This window comes from Oryctolagus cuniculus, chromosome 4 (genome assembly GCF_051225735.1).
Source record: "Oryctolagus cuniculus isolate XC-2025 breed Fujian yellow rabbit chromosome 4, ASM5122573v1, whole genome shotgun sequence".
Lineage (NCBI taxonomy): Eukaryota > Metazoa > Chordata > Mammalia > Lagomorpha > Leporidae > Oryctolagus > Oryctolagus cuniculus.
Window position 1 is genome coordinate 9,013,223 of NC_142870.1, and position 17,244 is coordinate 9,030,466.

At 49.7% G+C, this 17,244-nt stretch overlaps 2 protein-coding genes across 5 annotated transcripts in view; one reads left to right on the plus strand and one right to left on the minus strand.

Annotated features, from left to right (window-relative positions):
- Positions 1-17,244, plus strand: part of SETD4 (SET domain containing 4) — a 94,034-nt gene that overhangs the window by 16,343 nt on the left and 60,447 nt on the right. The gene's annotated exons all lie outside the window — the stretch shown is intronic.
- Positions 3,080-8,112, minus strand: LOC100344189 (carbonyl reductase [NADPH] 1). Its single transcript, XM_008274851.5, has 3 exons — positions 7,718-8,112; positions 6,774-6,890; positions 3,080-4,802 (listed from the first exon to the last, which is right to left on the minus strand). The coding sequence occupies exons 1-3, from the start codon at positions 8,004-8,006 to the stop codon at positions 4,366-4,368; spliced, it is 843 nt and encodes a 280-aa protein (XP_008273073.3). The 5' UTR covers positions 8,007-8,112; the 3' UTR covers positions 3,080-4,365.

Genomic DNA, 17,244 nt, shown 5'->3' on the forward strand with positions numbered 1-17,244 from the left:
GTATGTACGTGCTTCAATGCTCCCTCGAGAAGCTGGGCAGAGGCAGGGAGCCCGGGCCCTATTCAACCACACCAGCGTGAGCATGAACAAGCGACACGCTACAGTGTGATATGTTGCCAAGCTGTCTTCTCTCAGGTGCCATCTCAAGTCCCAGACTCCATCTTGCACAGTAAGCCCAGCCTGGCTTACTAGGAGTCAGGTGACCAAATGGCCCAACCACAAGCGTCAGCTCCACCCCCACCCTAACGGGAGTTGCCCCTCCCAAGTCCCTGCAAGTGGAAAGCTGTAGAAGACTGTTCTCCCAGTACAGGCTGCTGCTCTCTCTGTGCACGGGGAGGCAGCCTGTAGGGTTTCCCCGACCCGACAATAAACCTTTTCCTTACCCTGGTGTTGGGTGTGTTTTGTGATGACCTTTCAACCCCTCCATCCTCTAGCTTGTACCCAGGTCACATGAGCCGAGTTAAATCTTTTAAAGTAGGGATTCCATTTGTTAGGTAGGAAGTCAGAAATGAGCTTATGTGTGTGTGTGACAACGCCCTAAGGAATTGACATCTACAGTGGTCCAGCATCCGCAACTCAAAGCCATCCCGATAACCTTCCTAGTCAGCCCAGTATCTGCACTTCAAACGTCCTGCCCGGATCCTGATGACCTTCCAGAGGGTCCTGCCCCTTCTACCTGGCCTGATAACCATCCTTCCTCTAAGGCAGGGCAGTGCCAGCCAGGCTTCCCCTGTCTGATGACTTCAGGGGGAAAAACTCAGAAAGGAATTTTTCGTATTAACATCCAACAAGTCCTTTGTTCAGGAGGAGAAGGAGGGGAGAGGGAAAAGGTGGGAAGGCAACCCCCATCCCCTTAAAAACCCCAGTCTGAATGTGAACCACGCACTCTCTCAGGTTCTGTCTGGAGAGGTGCCCATCTGTTCTTACAGCTGTCCCTACCCTGATGCACCTTGCTATGTTGCTTTCCACTGCTCTCTGCCTCACACCTGAATTCTTTCTTGCATGAAGACAAGGACCCTTTGCTTCCCAGTAACACACTGATATTCTAAAATCCTTACACTGTAGGTAAGTGTGTTTAATTTTGCCCCTTGTATACATTTATTGACCTGGACAAGGAGCTGTTAGGGTTGGGGATGGGGTGGGGTTGCTGTCTCTAGCAAGCACAACACCAGTGACTTGGGTCCTCACACATCCTCTTTCTGGGGACACAGTCGCCGGCTTCCTGGGGCACTCAGAGCTGCGGACAGCGCTCTAGGCTTGATCTTAGCCAAAAGATGGAGACGCCATCGCCATCGGACAGCACTCCTGCCCTTTGCTGAGCTCGTCCTGGGGCTCTGTCCTGGGTGGCTTTGAGTGAGCCAGAGAAACAGGCCCTCTGCAGCCTGGGCTTTACCTCCCCCTCAACAGTACCTGAATAGTTTTAGCATTAAAATGGACGCCCTGGGCATTAACTCTGGCTTCACCTGGGCTTTGGAGAAGAAGCATTTCAAATAGACACTGGCACTTTCAGACCTTGCGAGCTAAAGATTCCACAATGCATGCTTTGTGGTGGTAAGCTTTAACCACTCGGGAAAATTTCACATGTAACCAGGGCTAGTTACTTATTCTCTGTCCGAATTTTATTTAGGTTTCAAGGATCAGCTTTATTAACTCCTTACGCTTGCTTTCTGAAGTTCAGTTCCATGTTTCATGGCATACCCGCCAAGATAGTTAGCATGTACACAGCAGGCTTTTCATTTCTTTTTTAAACAGCTTCCTATTGGAACAGAGACTTAAGCATAAACCAGTTGAGTGGCAGGCTGGTATGCTGTTGTCTGTTACATAAAGCTATGGGCAGAATCTTAGTAAATATAATGGAGATAGAGATAGTGATAGAGATAGAGATACACAAGAGAGAGAGAGAGAGAGAGAGAGAGAGAGAGAGGGAGGAAGGGAGGGAGAGGAGGGGAAAGGAAAGGAAGGTGAGACCCCTTGTTACTGCCTCCTTCCATTCTGGGTTGTCCTTCTCTGAAGCCAATTAGAACAGCTTGGCCCACATTTTAAAAATTCCCTCTCTATCTTCCCCCAACATTTTAATTTCTTGCACAGGAAGAGGAACTGTGGGCTCAAACTGGGGGGTTGTGTTTGGACTCGTCTGTGTTCTCACTGGAGGTACCAGGGGCCTCATGAGTGTCCTTGGGGCCCCGTAGGGACACAGTGGTGGCAGCTCCTGGTCCTGGCTCCTTCCCTCCACGTCTGCTGTCTGCCCCCCCAGCCGGCCCACTCGTCCCTCCACCCTGCAATGTGAACGAAGCAGGATGCTGGTCCTGCAGCCTTGAGACTGTCTCCTAGGAACGCACCTTCTGTGTCAGTTTCCGATTTGCTCGCTGCACACCACGGTGCTGTCCCCATGCTTGGCTTCCGTCCTCACAGATGTGGGCAACTTGGGGGATTCCTCTTCCTTGCAGGAGTCCTTGAGCCCATCTGCTTCTGTGCCTCTCACAATTGCCCTGTTACTACCAGCCCTGCCAGAGGCCTGGCCATGTCTCCTGAGTGCTCTCCAAAGAGCCATCAAGACCTCCTGGGGGAATGCCAAAAAATCAGATCACTACAGGAAACACCAATCACCTCAGTAGGAACTTCCTGTGCGGGGGGGGGGACCAAAAGATGCCATGTGGTCGTGAGCATTGACCCCACGCTCACATAATTGGCAGGCAGGTGATTTTAGGACAGAGGTGAGTGACTGAGACCTCCTCTGGGGCTGGACCAGAGTAGTTGTGTGATAGTCGCTGAAATGACCTCATCTTTCTAAACGTAGACGTCTTCCAGGACAACGGGTGCTCGAGCTGTTTCTGCTTAAACAGGGGATCTTTGCATTTCATGTTCCCGGTTTGCATGTGACAGTTGTGTCCACATTTGCTTCACTTTCCTGTTTCTTAGGCACAGGATTTGGGTCCTGCTTCAACTGTGCCTGTGAGGACACCTTTGACCTAAGTCTCTGTGGCCCTGACGCTGCTCCCTGGTCTCAGTAGGTGGTAGAGCTTTGTGTTTTTGTGAAAAGGCCATCTGACAAAGCACAGTCTGTTAACTTCAACACTACTTTACTATTTAAACCATTTATTTCTTTAGTTGAATGTATTGAGTGTCACAGTAAGAGAGGGAGAGGGGGAGAGAGAGTGTGTGTGAAAGAGAGAGAAAGAGATCGTCTATCCTCTGGTTCACTCCTCAAATGTCCTCAGTACCTGGGGCTGTACCTAACGTAGCCAAGAACGCCATCTGGGTCTCCCACACAGCTGGCAGAAGTCAAGTACTTGTTCCACCATCCACTGCTTTCCCAGTGCACAGCAGGAAGCTGCTAATGAGTAACCCATAAAGAGCAGATGTAGGCACAGACCTGCATGATTAAGAACTCCACTTTATGCTGGAACCCCACACACCTCATCCAGATACATCCACCATTGAATGCAAGACACCTGTGTCCACCTCCCTCAGCCCAACATGTAATGCACCTGGAGAACTGCACGGAGATCTTTCTGCAGAGACCCTTCTTTAAACTGCACAGCCTGGCAATTCTGCCTTAGACCTGAGCTTCCATTCAATCCAGCTGTGATTACTCAGGGCCTCCCCCTGGGGGAAGCACTTACTCAGCATTTATGGGAACAAGGAGAGCAGTGCCCCAGGAGCCTCAAGAACCAACAGCATGGCCTGGCTGGTGTCTGCCTGGGCCATGACAAAGCCTCGCTCCTTGACCAAATGTTCCTGGAGCTCTTCTGACGCCTCTGCTCAACAAGGACTGACCTGGGGCTTCAGCCTCTGTCCTTGCAAGCCCTGGCCAGGATAGCTCACCCTGGCTCCTGACCACATTTCTCACCCCACACCACTCCACAGGGGACATCTGATCACCCCAGTCTGCTTTCCAAAAGAATCCTGCTAGGTCACTTTAGCAAAGACTGACCCTACCCTTTGTCAGCCCTCTTCCTTCCAGGCAACCTTTGAGTATCAGTTCCCAAGGTTGCTTCCTGAATTCCTACTTGAGCCCAATCTCTCTCCCCTGTCCTGGCATGTGGGGTGGATTTTCATCAGCACATAAACAATCTGCATATAGACCTTTCTGAAGAAGCATTCATTCAACCCTTGATTTCCAGTTGTTATTTTCAGCAGTCGCACCCTCTCTCACCCATCACAGAGGGATCTCAAGAGAATTCACAGAATTAGCACTCTAGTCACTGAGTAGCCAACAGAAGTCGTAGAACATTTGCAGGTCTTAGTTGATAGCGATGTTTGGATTTCCCCAGTGGCTGGGACATTGGCTGACAGTGTAAAGTCCTTTGGGTTAAAACAGGACAGGCAAGAAAACAGGACGCATGGGTGGAGCTGGGGGTGAGCTCACCACTGTTCAACTGTTTTGTCCATGACAAACTGCCCATGAGGGCCCTCGGCATCTGGAGGCAAAAGGGCCAAGTACACAGGGGTCTCTGCTCCTTCTTCTGGGCTCTTGGTGGCGTCAGGTCCCCCCATGTCGGTTCTCACCCACCCTGGGCAGCAAGCATTCAGGAGGATCTTGTCCCCTCCCCTCTGCTCACTCAGGTTCCTGGCCTGGATTCTGGACAAGACAGTGATGCTCATCTTGGTTGCTCCGTAGGCAGTGTCAGGCCAGCCTTCCATCTGGTGCACCCCCTTCTTCGCGTCTCCCACAAACTTCTTCATGAGCCCCACCAGCTCCTCTTCCGTGATGGTCTCACTGCGAAACTTCTGCTGCAGCTCCGGGCTGCAGGATTTAAGGGCTCTGAGACTCTCCATGCTGGACACGTTCACCACTCTGCCTAAAATACACCAGAAATCACTATATGAGGGGCCAGTGCTGTGGCACTGTAGGTTGTCTCTGCCTGTGGCACCGGCATCCCTATGAGTGCTGGTTCATGTCCCACGACCTTCTCCTCCTATCCAGCTCTCTGTTTAGGGCCTGGGAAAACAGTGGAAGATGGGCTAAGTGCTCGGGCCCCTGCACTGATGTGGGAGACATGGAAGAGACTACTGGCTCCTGGGTTCAGATCGGTCCACTCTGGCCATTGCAGCCATTTGAGCGTGAACCAGTAGATGGAAGAGGTTTTCTCTGTTTCTACCTCTCTCTATCACTCTACCTCTCAAACAAAGAAATAAAATCATTTAAAAATATCACTATGTGAAAAGGTGTGCACATCATGGCTGGTGAAGACCGAAGCTGATGGGGATTTGAGACCAGAGAACATTCTCTTGAGAGACACACAGCAGTGTGTATTCTAAGGGGAACAGGCTAGGATTTGTGGTACTGGCATAAGGAGCTCCGATTTTTAAAGACTGATTTGAAAGTCAAAGTTATAGAGAGAGAAGGAGAGACAGAAAGAGGGAAAGGTCTTCCAACCTTTGGCCACTCCCATAGGGATGGGGAGAGACAAAAAGATAAAGATTTTCCACTTCCACTCCCCAGATGGCTGCCATGGCCAGGGCTAAGCCAGGCCAAAACCAGGAGCCAGGACTTTCATCTGGGTCTCCCATGTGGGTGGCTGGGGCCCAAGTACTTGGGCCATTTTCTGCTGCTTTTCCCAGGCCATCAGCAGGGAGCTGGATCAGAAGTGGAGCAGCTGGGACTCGAATAGGCACGCATATGGGATTCTGGCTTGCAGGGGGAGGATTTACTGGCTACGACACCACGCCAGTCTGCAGGAGCTCCATTGTTGCCTTCAAGTCTGAATCCGTAGAGGAGGCAGCGACATTGGAAAAGCCGTCCTTTGAGGTCCTGCTGAAGCAGAGTCTTGGAGGCAGTAGGACCTTCCCCAGGGACAGGTCAGGAAAACAGGTTAGGAGTTGAGTAAGTTGTATGTGCAAGTCCTCAACTCTCCACCTCGCATACCAGTCTTCCTGCAAGTGTCGGCTGGTGCCTCTCGGTGTAGATGGAAGGAGAGTGGCTGGGGTGAGTGTTACAGCACTTCCCAACAAAGACAGTGACCATGTGCTGTGTTGGGAACAAAGCCCACTGGAGGGCAGTGACCATGAGCCTGGAGTTAGCCATGCTAACTTACAGGAGGCCCCTGTAAGCCACACTCAGGGCCTGGACTCTGGGGAGGGCGAGACTGTCAGAGGTGGACAGAATGCCAGAGAGGAAAGTGCTGGAGAAGGGAGGTCCCAGGGGAGGGTTGCACCTGTCCACAGCCCCACCTGAGGGTAGTTGCGCACCTGGATGCATGGGTCGGGGTAGAGCTCAGTCCCAGCCCTGGAATAACTGTGGAGGACGGGGCAGGACAGGGTGACCGCCAGGATCAGGTAGGTGGCCACGGTGACAGGGGTGGAGGAGCAGCCTCTGGAAATGTGTTTTAGCCTGCTACGGGCATCAGGAGGTGACGGAGAGGCAGGACAGCTCAGGGTGTCTAAGGAGGAGACGTCCTCTGGGGGATACAGTGGGTGACTGCTAGGAAGGACCTGCCAGGCTGACTCAGGTCACTCAGGGAGCAGAGAGGGCCCAGGGTGGCACCCCCAGGGCCTCCGACATGAGATGGGCATGGGAGAAATGAGGAGCCTCTCCCAGGAGACCTGTGAGCTAAGAATGCAGGGTCAGAAGGCGCCAGGTGTGCCAATGGCAGAGACTGCAGGGGCAGTGCAGGAGCGGGACGACGTCCTGACCCAGGACAGCCCCTGGCAGGGGCGGCAGTAGGCTGGTGCAGCTGGAGCAGGACAGGCAGCAGGGATGGAGCTGAGAGCCCGGGCAACAGGGCCAGCTCCCTCCTGAGGGCACAGCGTGGGGTCCCCAGGAGACTCACCTCCGGGCCTCATGAGAGGCAGCAGCTCCGTGCAGACATCTCGGGTGCCATGGAAGTTTGTGTTCATAGTCACCTCCGCTTTAATATGAAAGGGCGTGGTGTCCACAACTTTGGGGTCTGAAAGATACGGGGAATCATTTTTTAAAAAATGTTTAATGTCCATTTATTTGAAATGTAAAAGAGAGAGAGAGAGTGAAAGAGAGAGAGAGAAAGCAAAGTATCTTTCAGCTCCTATTCTATTCCCCAAATGCCCACCACTGCCAAGGCTGGGCAAGGCAGAAACTAGGAGCTAGGAAAGCTACCCAGGTCTCTCCTGAGGGTTGCAGGGCCCCAAGCACTTGAGACGTTCTCTGCAGCTCCCAGCCATGTTAGCAGGAAGCTGGATGAGAAACAGAGTAGCCAGGACTGGAACTGGCGCTGCCACACTGGATGTGGCTGTTCTGAGCAGCATCTGCCACAGAGCCTGTCCCTTGGCTAGAATTCTGTAGACTTAAAGCAGTGCACGGGAAACCCAGCCACCCCGAGAGAAGTCTGCCTCTCATTGCTGCTTTGTGCCAACCTCACTGTCATCGGATAACATCCTCCATTCCTGAAAGTGGCAACCTCCACGGGCCATCTCTTGTCACCAGTAAAAAATAACTTGCTTATTTCAAAATCAGTTGAAAAATCAATGCATAGCCTAAATCTCAATCATAGAGATGGAAGAGGACCTGGAAATGCCCCCTGGTGTTGAAGCCTGGGAAACACCAAGGTCCCTTTGTCTTGAAAAGCCCACCACTCCCCAAGGGTCTAGCTTCCCAGTCTTTAGTCTCCCAGCCTCTCCTTCTGCTCCTTGGGGGTCCCTTTTCTAGACTCTGGTGCTGATCCTGCACCCCAGGATCGTCTAGTAGACGCACCCCACTGCTCCGGAGGCTCTGGGGAGGTCTCCCGCCCTGCCTCCTTACTTTCCATGTAGATGGCCGCGTTGTTGACCAGCACGTCCAGGCCCCCGTACTCCCGGCGCAGGAAGTCGCGCAGGGCGCGGATGCTCTGCAGGTCCGTGATGTCCAGCTGGTGGAAGCGCGGGCTCAGGCCCTCGGCCTGCAGCTGCTGCACGGCTGCCCGGCCCCGCGCCTCGTCCCGCGCTGTGAGCACCACGTCCCCGGAGAAGAGCTGGCACAGGGCACGCGCGATGGCGAAGCTGACGCCCTTGTTGGCGCCGGTCACCAGCGCCACGCGGCTGCAGGACGACATGGCTGGGTGGGAGCTCACAACACCCGCAGACCTCTCAGCCTGAGCTGCAAGACTATACCATGTGTGCGGGTCTGGAGCGTGCTGAGTGTACACAGGCACCTGCTGTGCCCAGAGCTGCCTAAGTGTGCAGATGAAGAGGCAGGCTCCGCCCCGCCCTGGGCAGGGCTTTCCAGTTCCATAATGACCTTGCGTGCAGAGATTCCCAGAGGGCCTCTTGGCTGGGTGTTGCAAAACCAGCCAAGTGAAGCCCTAGGCTGGTGATTGCTGCTAGTGGCCTGCCTAGCATCAAAGATCTGTTCAACTTGGACATGCTATTGATCTGAGCTGAGCTTTATCTCTGCTTCTCCAAAGCCTTCCCTTCCCCCATCCCCCCAGCTGTTCAGCTATTCCTCCTTGTCCTTGTAGAATTGGGACCCCTGTAAGCACATTCTCTCTGGTGTTTTGAGAGTATTCCTGGAACTGCCATCTTTGGTACTAGAATTGCACAATAAATTGAGAGGAAAAAAATTACAAAAGATCAAGTTTCTGTTGATTTCACCCCTAACCAGGGAAAAGAATGAAGCATTTCAATATGGTTGGGAAACACTGGCCAAATAAGCCACACGTCTGGGTCTGTACACCTGCTGGGCCGTCTTCTCACCTGGATGGGGGTCCTGCAGTGTGGGGAGCAACCCGGACTGGACTGAGTTACTGGAATTAAGACTTATTCTATGCATCTGCTCTCCCACAATATGGCACTGGGAGAGGAGAAAACAGCTTCTACGCAGCTGCCTCTTGCCAACCTGAGTGATGACCTCCAGGAGCTGATCCTGCTCCTGATTGGAGGAGAGCAGCGTACTCGGCGTGTGGGCAGCCGAGTTAGGATTGGCAGAGGAGGACTATAAAGGAGGAGAGAGACGGCATGCACCAGGAACATCTAAGGGGAACATCTAAGGGGAACACCTGTGCAGCCCCCGAGAGAGCCGGCCGGCGGTGTGCCGCTCCCCCGCGGAAGTGGGGAATGTGGCAGGGGGAACCGCCCTTCCACGGAGGTGGAAGGGACAGTAGCCAACCCGGGAAGAACCAGCAGCAAACCCGGGGAGGGCCGAGCAGACAGAAGAACAATGCAGGGTCCTGTGTTGTTCCTCCACGAAGACGGGGAGCGACACTGCAGAGTACAGGTGGGAAGGACTTTCACTGCCTAATATTTCACAGTGTGTCAGGATTTCTGTCCACCCTTCAGAATGAAGAGTTGGTTCCATCCTTGGAGATGTGGTTGATTGGTTGAGTGGTAGGAAATGAATGTTCCTCACTGCGGTCTGCTTAGGATGGGGGACTGGAGGCTGTAGGGTCAGCTTTCATTTCCGTGTCATCCAGTAGTTGCCCCCCCCACACAAGTGGCCACTGCAATGTCCGTTATAGGAAACTGAATGAATGCAATGAAAAAGTCAGTTCTTAGCTGCAATAGTCACGTTTCAGGTGCTCAGTGTTCGTGTCTCAGTGGCCACTGTCTGGGCTGTACAGACACTGGACATTTCTCACGGACCATGGGGCTTCACACGGATTCCGGATAGGTTGCTGTAAGGGAGGGTCCAACCAGGGGTTAACAGAAGGTCAATAGCCCGGGACAGACCCTTGCTGCATTCCAAGGGACATTTTTATTGGGACAATTGTAGATCCACATGCAGTTGTGAGCAATAACACAGAGATTCCATAGACTTTGCCAGTTGCCATCACTGGTAACAATTTGTGATATGCACAGTAAAATATCACAGTTCAGACCACTGTAGAACAGTGCAGCCCTACCCAGAGTCCCCCAGCTCTGTGTGTGTGTTTGCCCGTGTGTTGAGTTCTGGACAGGTTCATCTCGTGCAGTTTTGCATTTCCATCACTGCAGTGAAGATCAGAGCCATGGGGGCTGGCGCTGTGGCGCAGCTGGTAAAAGCCGCCACCTGCATTGCCAGCATCCCATGTGGGTACCAGTTTGATCCCCGCTGATCCACTTTCAATCCAGCTCTCTGTTATGGCCTGGGAAAGCAGTAGAGGATGGCCCAAGTGTTTGGGCCCCTGCACCCACATGGGAGAATTTGAAGAAGCTCCTGGCTCCTGGCTTCAGATTGATGCAGCTCCAGCCGTTGCAAGTTGTGGAGTGAACAGGTGGATGAAGATTCTGTCTCTCTGTCTCTGTCTCTGTCTCTGTCTCTGTCTCTCTCTCTCTCTCTCTCAGGATAAGGGAAAATGAAATAAATGTGTCTAACTCTAAACATTGATACTCTTAACACCTTACATTCTATAGAAAAACTATTTGGGTTTGCTAATGTTTTCTTAAGTTGTCCATATGAAAATAGTTCTATACTCTTGAAAGTAACTAAGGATGGGACCTGCGCTGTGGCGCAGTAGGTTAATCCTCTGCTTGCAGTGCAGGCATTCCTTATGGGTGCTGGTTCTAGTCCCAGCTACCTCTCTTCCAGTCCAGCTCTCTGCTGTGGCCTGGGAAAGCAGTAGATGACCCAAGTCCTTGGGCCCCTGTACCCGCATGAGAGCCCAGGAAGAAGCTCCTGGCTCCTGGCTTAGATTGGCCATTGCAGCCCTCTGGGGAAGGAACCAATGGGTGGAAGACCTCTCTCTCTGTCTCTTCCTCTCACTGTCTGTAATTCTACCTCTCAAATAAATAAATAAATAAAAATCTTTAAAAAAAATAACTAAGGTTGAAATTTGATGCTATCTTATTTGGAAAATTCTTAATTTGGAGATATCTAAAGCATTATTTTGAAATGTAAATCAAGGAGATCAGCAGATGGAAAACAAAAGCTATTAGTCTATATGACATAGAGAGGGATCATCCAGTGTGTGTCCTCCTGGGATTTCTCCCACAGCAGTTCATTAGGAGGGCCTTACTTACTCCCTCATTCCTCTATTCTCTTCAGGATGGAACCTGACTCTACACTGAAGAACCCTCCAGGTTGTACAGTTTGATCTTTAGGTTTTATAAAAGGGATGGCTATCATTTTTCTGTAGTGACAGCATAGCCAAAATGAGAGCTTAAATTGTGATTTCATGGCTAGATTTACTTTACCATGGGCACAGTAAACAGGCAAACCCCCCCTTTCATACCAAAGGAAGGGAGAGAAAGTTTTACTAATGACTTCAACTTTTATATATAAGATGGTCATCATGTTTGATGCTAAAGTGAGAACATAGCTCTCCTCATGGGCATTGTCTACCTCACAGAAAGACCACTATCAGAACATGCCTGTGACTACAGACTTCTAATTTAGGCCACCAAAACCTGGAGATGGGACCTGAGCACCCCTTGACTTGCATCCTCTGGTCTGCTTTAACAAAAACCAGAAGGAAGGCAAAGCTAGGCATCAGAAGCAATGTAAAGATAGGTGCAGGCCTACTAAGGGCTGCTCTGTACAGTGATCTGCCCTCAGGGAGACCCAACAGGCCAGTCCACTGCAGTGGCTTTTGATGTGGAAAGCCAGGGCTGCAGCACAAGTCAGCTTATGAAGAGGCCTGGCAGCTCGGCCAGCCAAGAGTTGGATCACCAGAAACAGAACTGCCCTAAAGCAAAAACGCCCAGGTCTTGTTGGCTCCAAGCTGAAAAACCCTTCACTTGGCCAGCTTCCAAAGTAACCACCGCTGCGGAGGGGACGGCCAAGTAGGGTCAGCAACATTGCAGGCAGCACTGCAAATTTCCTGTTAGAGATGCCACCTGTCTTCACCTGGCCAGCTCTCCTTCCAGGCCAGCTGGGTAATGGAAGTCAACAGGGTACCTTCCTAAGGAGGTTCACACCTCCCTTAGGATGTACCCCATGTGGAGATATAAATAGGTCTGGGCCTCATAACTGGCACAGCCTTAAAGCCCACCTGATTATTACCAGGCCCCCTCTGTCAGTTTCTATTTGCCTCTCAATCAGAAAACTTATTCATGGTTTAGACAGCAGGTTTCTTAAGTCCTCTAATAATGACTCTGTCCTTTGCTCTAGACCCTGTCTAACCCACGTGGGGCCTCACTCCTTTGTAATCACAGCCTCTAACATCAGTGACTTAACTACCGACCTGGGTGTATCGATGGTCCTCTCCCCAACTTGATATTGTATGATTGTCCAGAATTTTTCTGCAGACAAAACCCTCTATCCATAGGAGATGCGTGGCCTTTCTCCCAGCCTTGGTGGGGATCAGCTTTGCAGCCTCTCTCTCCTCAGTACTGATCTCAGGAACAGCTGTGGGTCACAACTCCAAAACACCTCTAACAGTTACAAGGGGAGGTCACTAGGTCCAAAGCCATATCACCTCACTAAAAGGCATGGTACTATGGGACAGATGGGCCTTACCAGTGCTGTTATTGTGTTAACCAATCAGGCCACGTAAAACCACATCCATCAAACAGTCCTCACTAAGTTCCAGAGGCCCCCCTCATTTGCTCTCCTCTATAGGTCCTCTCATTACCTAGTTAACGCCACTCCTGGGACTAATGGCTGCTATACTCACCCTGGCTTTTATACTATCTTGTCTGTTTAAGTGTTCACAGGTGATAATGGAACAAACCAAAGTCTTCACCAACCAGGCGGTCAACAAATGCTGCTACAGGGATATACTCGCTCCCCACCCAGAGATCATGGGTTGAGATGTCGCCCCATGGCAATGGAGAGTAACTCGCTGCCCCATGTCAGCTTGAAGTAGATCTAAATAAAGATTATCTTCCCTCCACCCCTCCTGGACTTTTGGGGCTGAGGTAATCCTATACAACACTTGCTCTATAAAAAACAAAAGGGGAGAATGTTAGCAAAAGGGTGCCACCCATGCCCCAGACACCATCTTAAACTCTGGCCCCATGTCACCTTGCACAGTAAGCTTTGGTCCTAAGCCCCATGGCCCAACCACATGCATCAGCTCCACCCCAAACCTAATGGGATTCACTGCTCCCACATCCCTACTCCCTGCAAGAGTAAAACAGGACCTGCCTCCTGCACACGTGCTCTCTCTCCTGATCTCTCTCTCAACCCCACTCTCCTTCTTTGTTCTCTCCCTCCAGCCTGTTGGGTTTCCCCCACCCAACAATAAACCTTTCCCTTAAAAAAAAAAAAGACTTCCACAGGCTAGGCAGCTCATGTCAAGAGTCTCAGGTGATCACTGACGTCATATGTAAGAGTGTTAATGGTTAAATTAACAACAGGAGTCACTGTGCACCAACTTCCCATGCAGGAACTCTGTCCTCAAAGAGTTGTATTATACTTTTAGAGAGAATTATTTGAATAGCCCTCGTCCTGACAGTCGAGGGACAGTTTTTTATTGTTATCTTCTATCTTGTATTTCCTTTTTTTCTTTGTTTCCTTTTTCTTTTTTTTCTTGTACTATTCATTGACCTCTATGTAACATAGAGTTAATCATATGTATATAATGTCAACTGGAAAAAAAATCCCAGCAAAAAATAAGAGGGGGAATCAGAGAGGGAGGAGGTGGTCTATAACTGTAAAGCTGTGTAGTTCTGCATAGCGTCCTACAGATTTACTTCTAATGGTACAGCCTAAACACTTGTCATGGGACTCCAAACCCACTAAAACTGGTGGTAAAAATGTCGTCTTAATTGTAAAAGTGATCATATGAAATGCTAAAGTCAACATAAAGCTAGGTTTAAGTGTAAAAGTGATCATATAAATAGCTTCAAGTGCCTCATAAAAATAATAGACAGAATTAGGAAGGAATGTCTAATATGGGAAGCAGTCCACAGAGCAGACTCCTAGAATGACATTCACTGTAAGTAGCATTCTGACCTCAGAACCAACCCTTAAGGCTTCCTGGTCTGGCTGAAAGGCCTGTGAGAGCATTTCAGGCATGGAAAGCCAAGATGCTATGACAAAAAATATCCTACACAAAGGATCTCTGTGAGACCCCAGTGGAAAGAAGGGGCCATCAAAGAAGGATGTACTTTTCTCTGAAGAGAGGAGAAAACTGTGTGTCCAAAAACTGATGTCTGTCCTCACAAAAGTCTCCCATAGCCTTGGTATCCTCTGACATCATATATAAGAGTGTTAATTGTTAAAGAAACAATAGAAGTCACTGTGCACTTACTCCCTGGGTTGGACCTCCATCCTTAATGATTTGTACTATGAGAATTAACTGTAAAACTTGTTCTCAAACTGTACTCTATATGTTGTGTGTGTGGGGGGTGTGTGTGCAAACTGTTGAAATTTGTACTTGATATAGTGTTGGTCTTCTGTATATAAAATTAAACTAAACATGAACCATAATGAAGAGGGGGATGGGAGAGAGAGTAGGAGGTGCGACAGGAGTCAGGGTGGGAAGGTAGGTATGGGGGAAAGAACCACTATCTTTCCAAAGTTGTACCTATGAAAAATGCATTCACTAAATAAAAGCTTTAAAAAATAGAGTTGTATTATGAGAGTTAACTGTAAAACTTGTTCTCAAAGATTATTTCATTTTAGTGTATTAAGTAGAAGATATGAACAGCCCTTGTCTAGATTGTTGAGGAACAGGGTTTTTGTGCAAATTGACTCCTCCCTGTGTGCATGGTGACAGCAGGACAAGGGTGTTCTTCCAAAGGGGCCCCACGGCAGGCTGTTGCGAAGGTCGGTATTGTGCAAGACGGTAATGGTTGTGAAGTTTTAAAGTTAAAATTAATACCTGTGTGCCAATCATTAAAACACTATTTAGTTTTCCCCAAAGGCCTCACTGATTCTTCAGGCCCTGAGTTTGCATCTGCAGGAGCAGCGTGTGCTGCCCGACACTGCCCTCTTGTGGACTTGTGGTCGCTGCACTCCAGGGCGGGTGCATCAGTCCCTGGCTGCCATATCCAAGTGCCCCATGGTGGAGGTCTCAAACAGCAGAGATCCATCCTCTCAGGGTTCTGGAAGCCACAAGCCCGAGGTCCAGGGATGGCAGGGCACTGCTCTCTCTCCAAGCTCTGACCCAATCCTCCCTTGCCTCCTCCAGTGGCTGCTGCCTGCGTCTGTCCCTGGTGGGCCTTGAACGTGGCAGCAGAACTCCAAGCTGTGCCTCTGTCCTCACACAGCCTCTTCTCTCTGCAGCATCTGTGTGTCCTCTTCCCTTCCTGTAAGGACACTCGTGGTGGGATTTGGGGCCCTCCCTAACCCAGCAGGCCCTCAGTGAATCTATTACATCTACAAAGGCCCCGTTACCCCCATGTCACACCTGAGCCTGGAAGAGGACGTGAACTTGGAGGACGCAAGACTGAATCCACTGCAGAGCCTCTCCTCAAAGTTTCCATTGCCTCCTTCAGTCGTGGTAGAGGTGCCTGGTCCTGGCTTGTTCATCATGGATTTTGTCTGTGTAGGTCTTGGACGTTTGAGCCACTGTAGCAAATACCTGAGACTGGACCTGTGTAAGCAATAGAGGTGTATTTATCACACTTCTGGAGAGTAGGATGTTCAAGACCAAGGAATGAGCAGGTTTCATCTCTGTTTATCTCTTCTGTTTAGCTTTTGAGAAAATCAGGTGTTTTTTTTTTTTTTTTTTTTTTTTTTTTTTTTTTTTTTTTTTGGAAAGGCAGAATGGACAGTGAGAGAGAGAGACAGAGAGAAAGGTCTTCCTTTGCCATTGGTTCACCCTCCAATGGCCGCCGTGGCCGGCACGCTGTGACTGACGCACCGTGCTGATCTGATGGCAGGAGCCAGGTGCTTCTCCTGGTCTCCCATGGGGTGCAGGGCCCAAGCACTTGGGCCATCCTCCACTGCACTCCCTGGCCACAGCAGAGAGCTGGCCTGGAAGAGGGGCAACCGGGACAGAATCCGGCGCCCCGACCGGGACTAGAACCCGGTGTGCCGGCGCCGCAACGCGTGAGCCATGGCGCCGGCCGAAAACCAGCTCTTTATTTTGTTGATTTTTTGTTTGAATGTCATTTATTTCTGTTCTGATCCTTATTATTTCTTGCCTCCTGTTAATTTTTGGTTTGCCTTTTTCTTTTTAATGGAAAGTTTTGGTCCAGCGCTGTAGCGCAGTGGGTTAATGCCGTAGCCTGCACACGGCAGACTCATAGAATGACAAATGCCCTAAACAGCATACTGGCCTCAGAATTAAAGAGTACTGTCTTCAAACAACACTTTATACTTTGTGTGTCTATGTGGGTGCAAACGATTGACATCTTTACTTAGTATATAGTTGATCTTCTGTATATAAAGATAATTAAAAATGAATCTTAATGAAGAATGGGATGGGAGAGAAAAACCTGACTCTGGGGGGTGGTGGTGGTGGTGAATTAACAGGAGATTAGGACCTAGTGAATTTGTGGTGCTACTGAACTGAGACTGTGAAAAAAGAGATGGTGGGAGAGAGAACACACGGAATTCACGTGAGTGCTCTCCAGAGATGGTACAATTCCCTAACTTTGGCAACCCAGTGGGAGACTGAAGGAGAGTTTGGGCCCACACTGAGGGCAGTACAGATTCCCTGTGTGGTCCTTGGGAAAGAGCTTCCGATCTCTGCCTCCTGTGGGTATATCATTTGCCTGCTAACTACCTCCAACTTTGTTCAGCTGTGTGGAATTACTTCCCTTTTGAATCAAAAAAGAACCCCTAATAAACACGACCAAAAGAGATCCTCACCACGACACGTTGTAATTAAACTCACCACAGTGAAACATAAATATCCTAAAATGTGCAAGAGAGAAATGTCAGATTACTCTCAGAGGATCTCCAATCAGACTCACAGCTGACTTCTCATCAGAAACCCTACAAGCTAGGAGGGAATGGCAAGATATAGCCCAGGTACTAAGAGAGAAAAACTGGCAGCCCAGAATATTATATCCTGCAAAGCTCTCATTTGTGAATGAAGGTGAAATAAAGACTTTTCATAGCAAACAGAAATTGAAAGAATTTGTCACCACTCATCCAGCCCTGCAAAAGATGCTTAAAGATGTGTTGCACACAGAAACATGGTCATCAATATGAAAGAAGGTAAAGGAAGGAAACCTCACAGCAAAAGATCACAGGGAATTCAAAGCATATATTAGAACTTATCTTTGGCAAATGGCAGGGCAAAGTTACCACTTATCATTAGTCACATTGAACATTAATGGCCTGAACTGTCCCGTTAAAAGACATCGATTGGCTGATTGGGTTAAGGAACAAAACCCATCTATTTGCTGCTTACAAGAAACACATCTTTCCAACAAGGATGCATACAGACTGAAAGTGAAAGGCTGGAAAAAGATATACCATGTCAACAGAAATGATAAAAGAGCGGGCGTAGCCATCTTAATATCGGACAAAATAAA

Excerpts from the sequence above, each read along its gene's own strand:
- LOC100344189 (XM_008274851.5), bottom strand. The coding sequence starts at position 8,006 with ATGTCGTCCTGCAGCCGCGTGGCGCTGGTGACCGGCGCCAACAAGGGC. Across the intron at positions 6,891-7,717 it reads CGCGGCCATCTACATGGAAA|ACCCCAAAGTTGTGGACACC; the intron begins GTAAGGAGGCAG and ends CGTATCTTTCAG. Across the intron at positions 4,803-6,773 it reads GCCTCTCATGAGGCCCGGAG|GCAGAGTGGTGAACGTGTCC; the intron begins GTGAGTCTCCTG and ends GGTGTATTTTAG.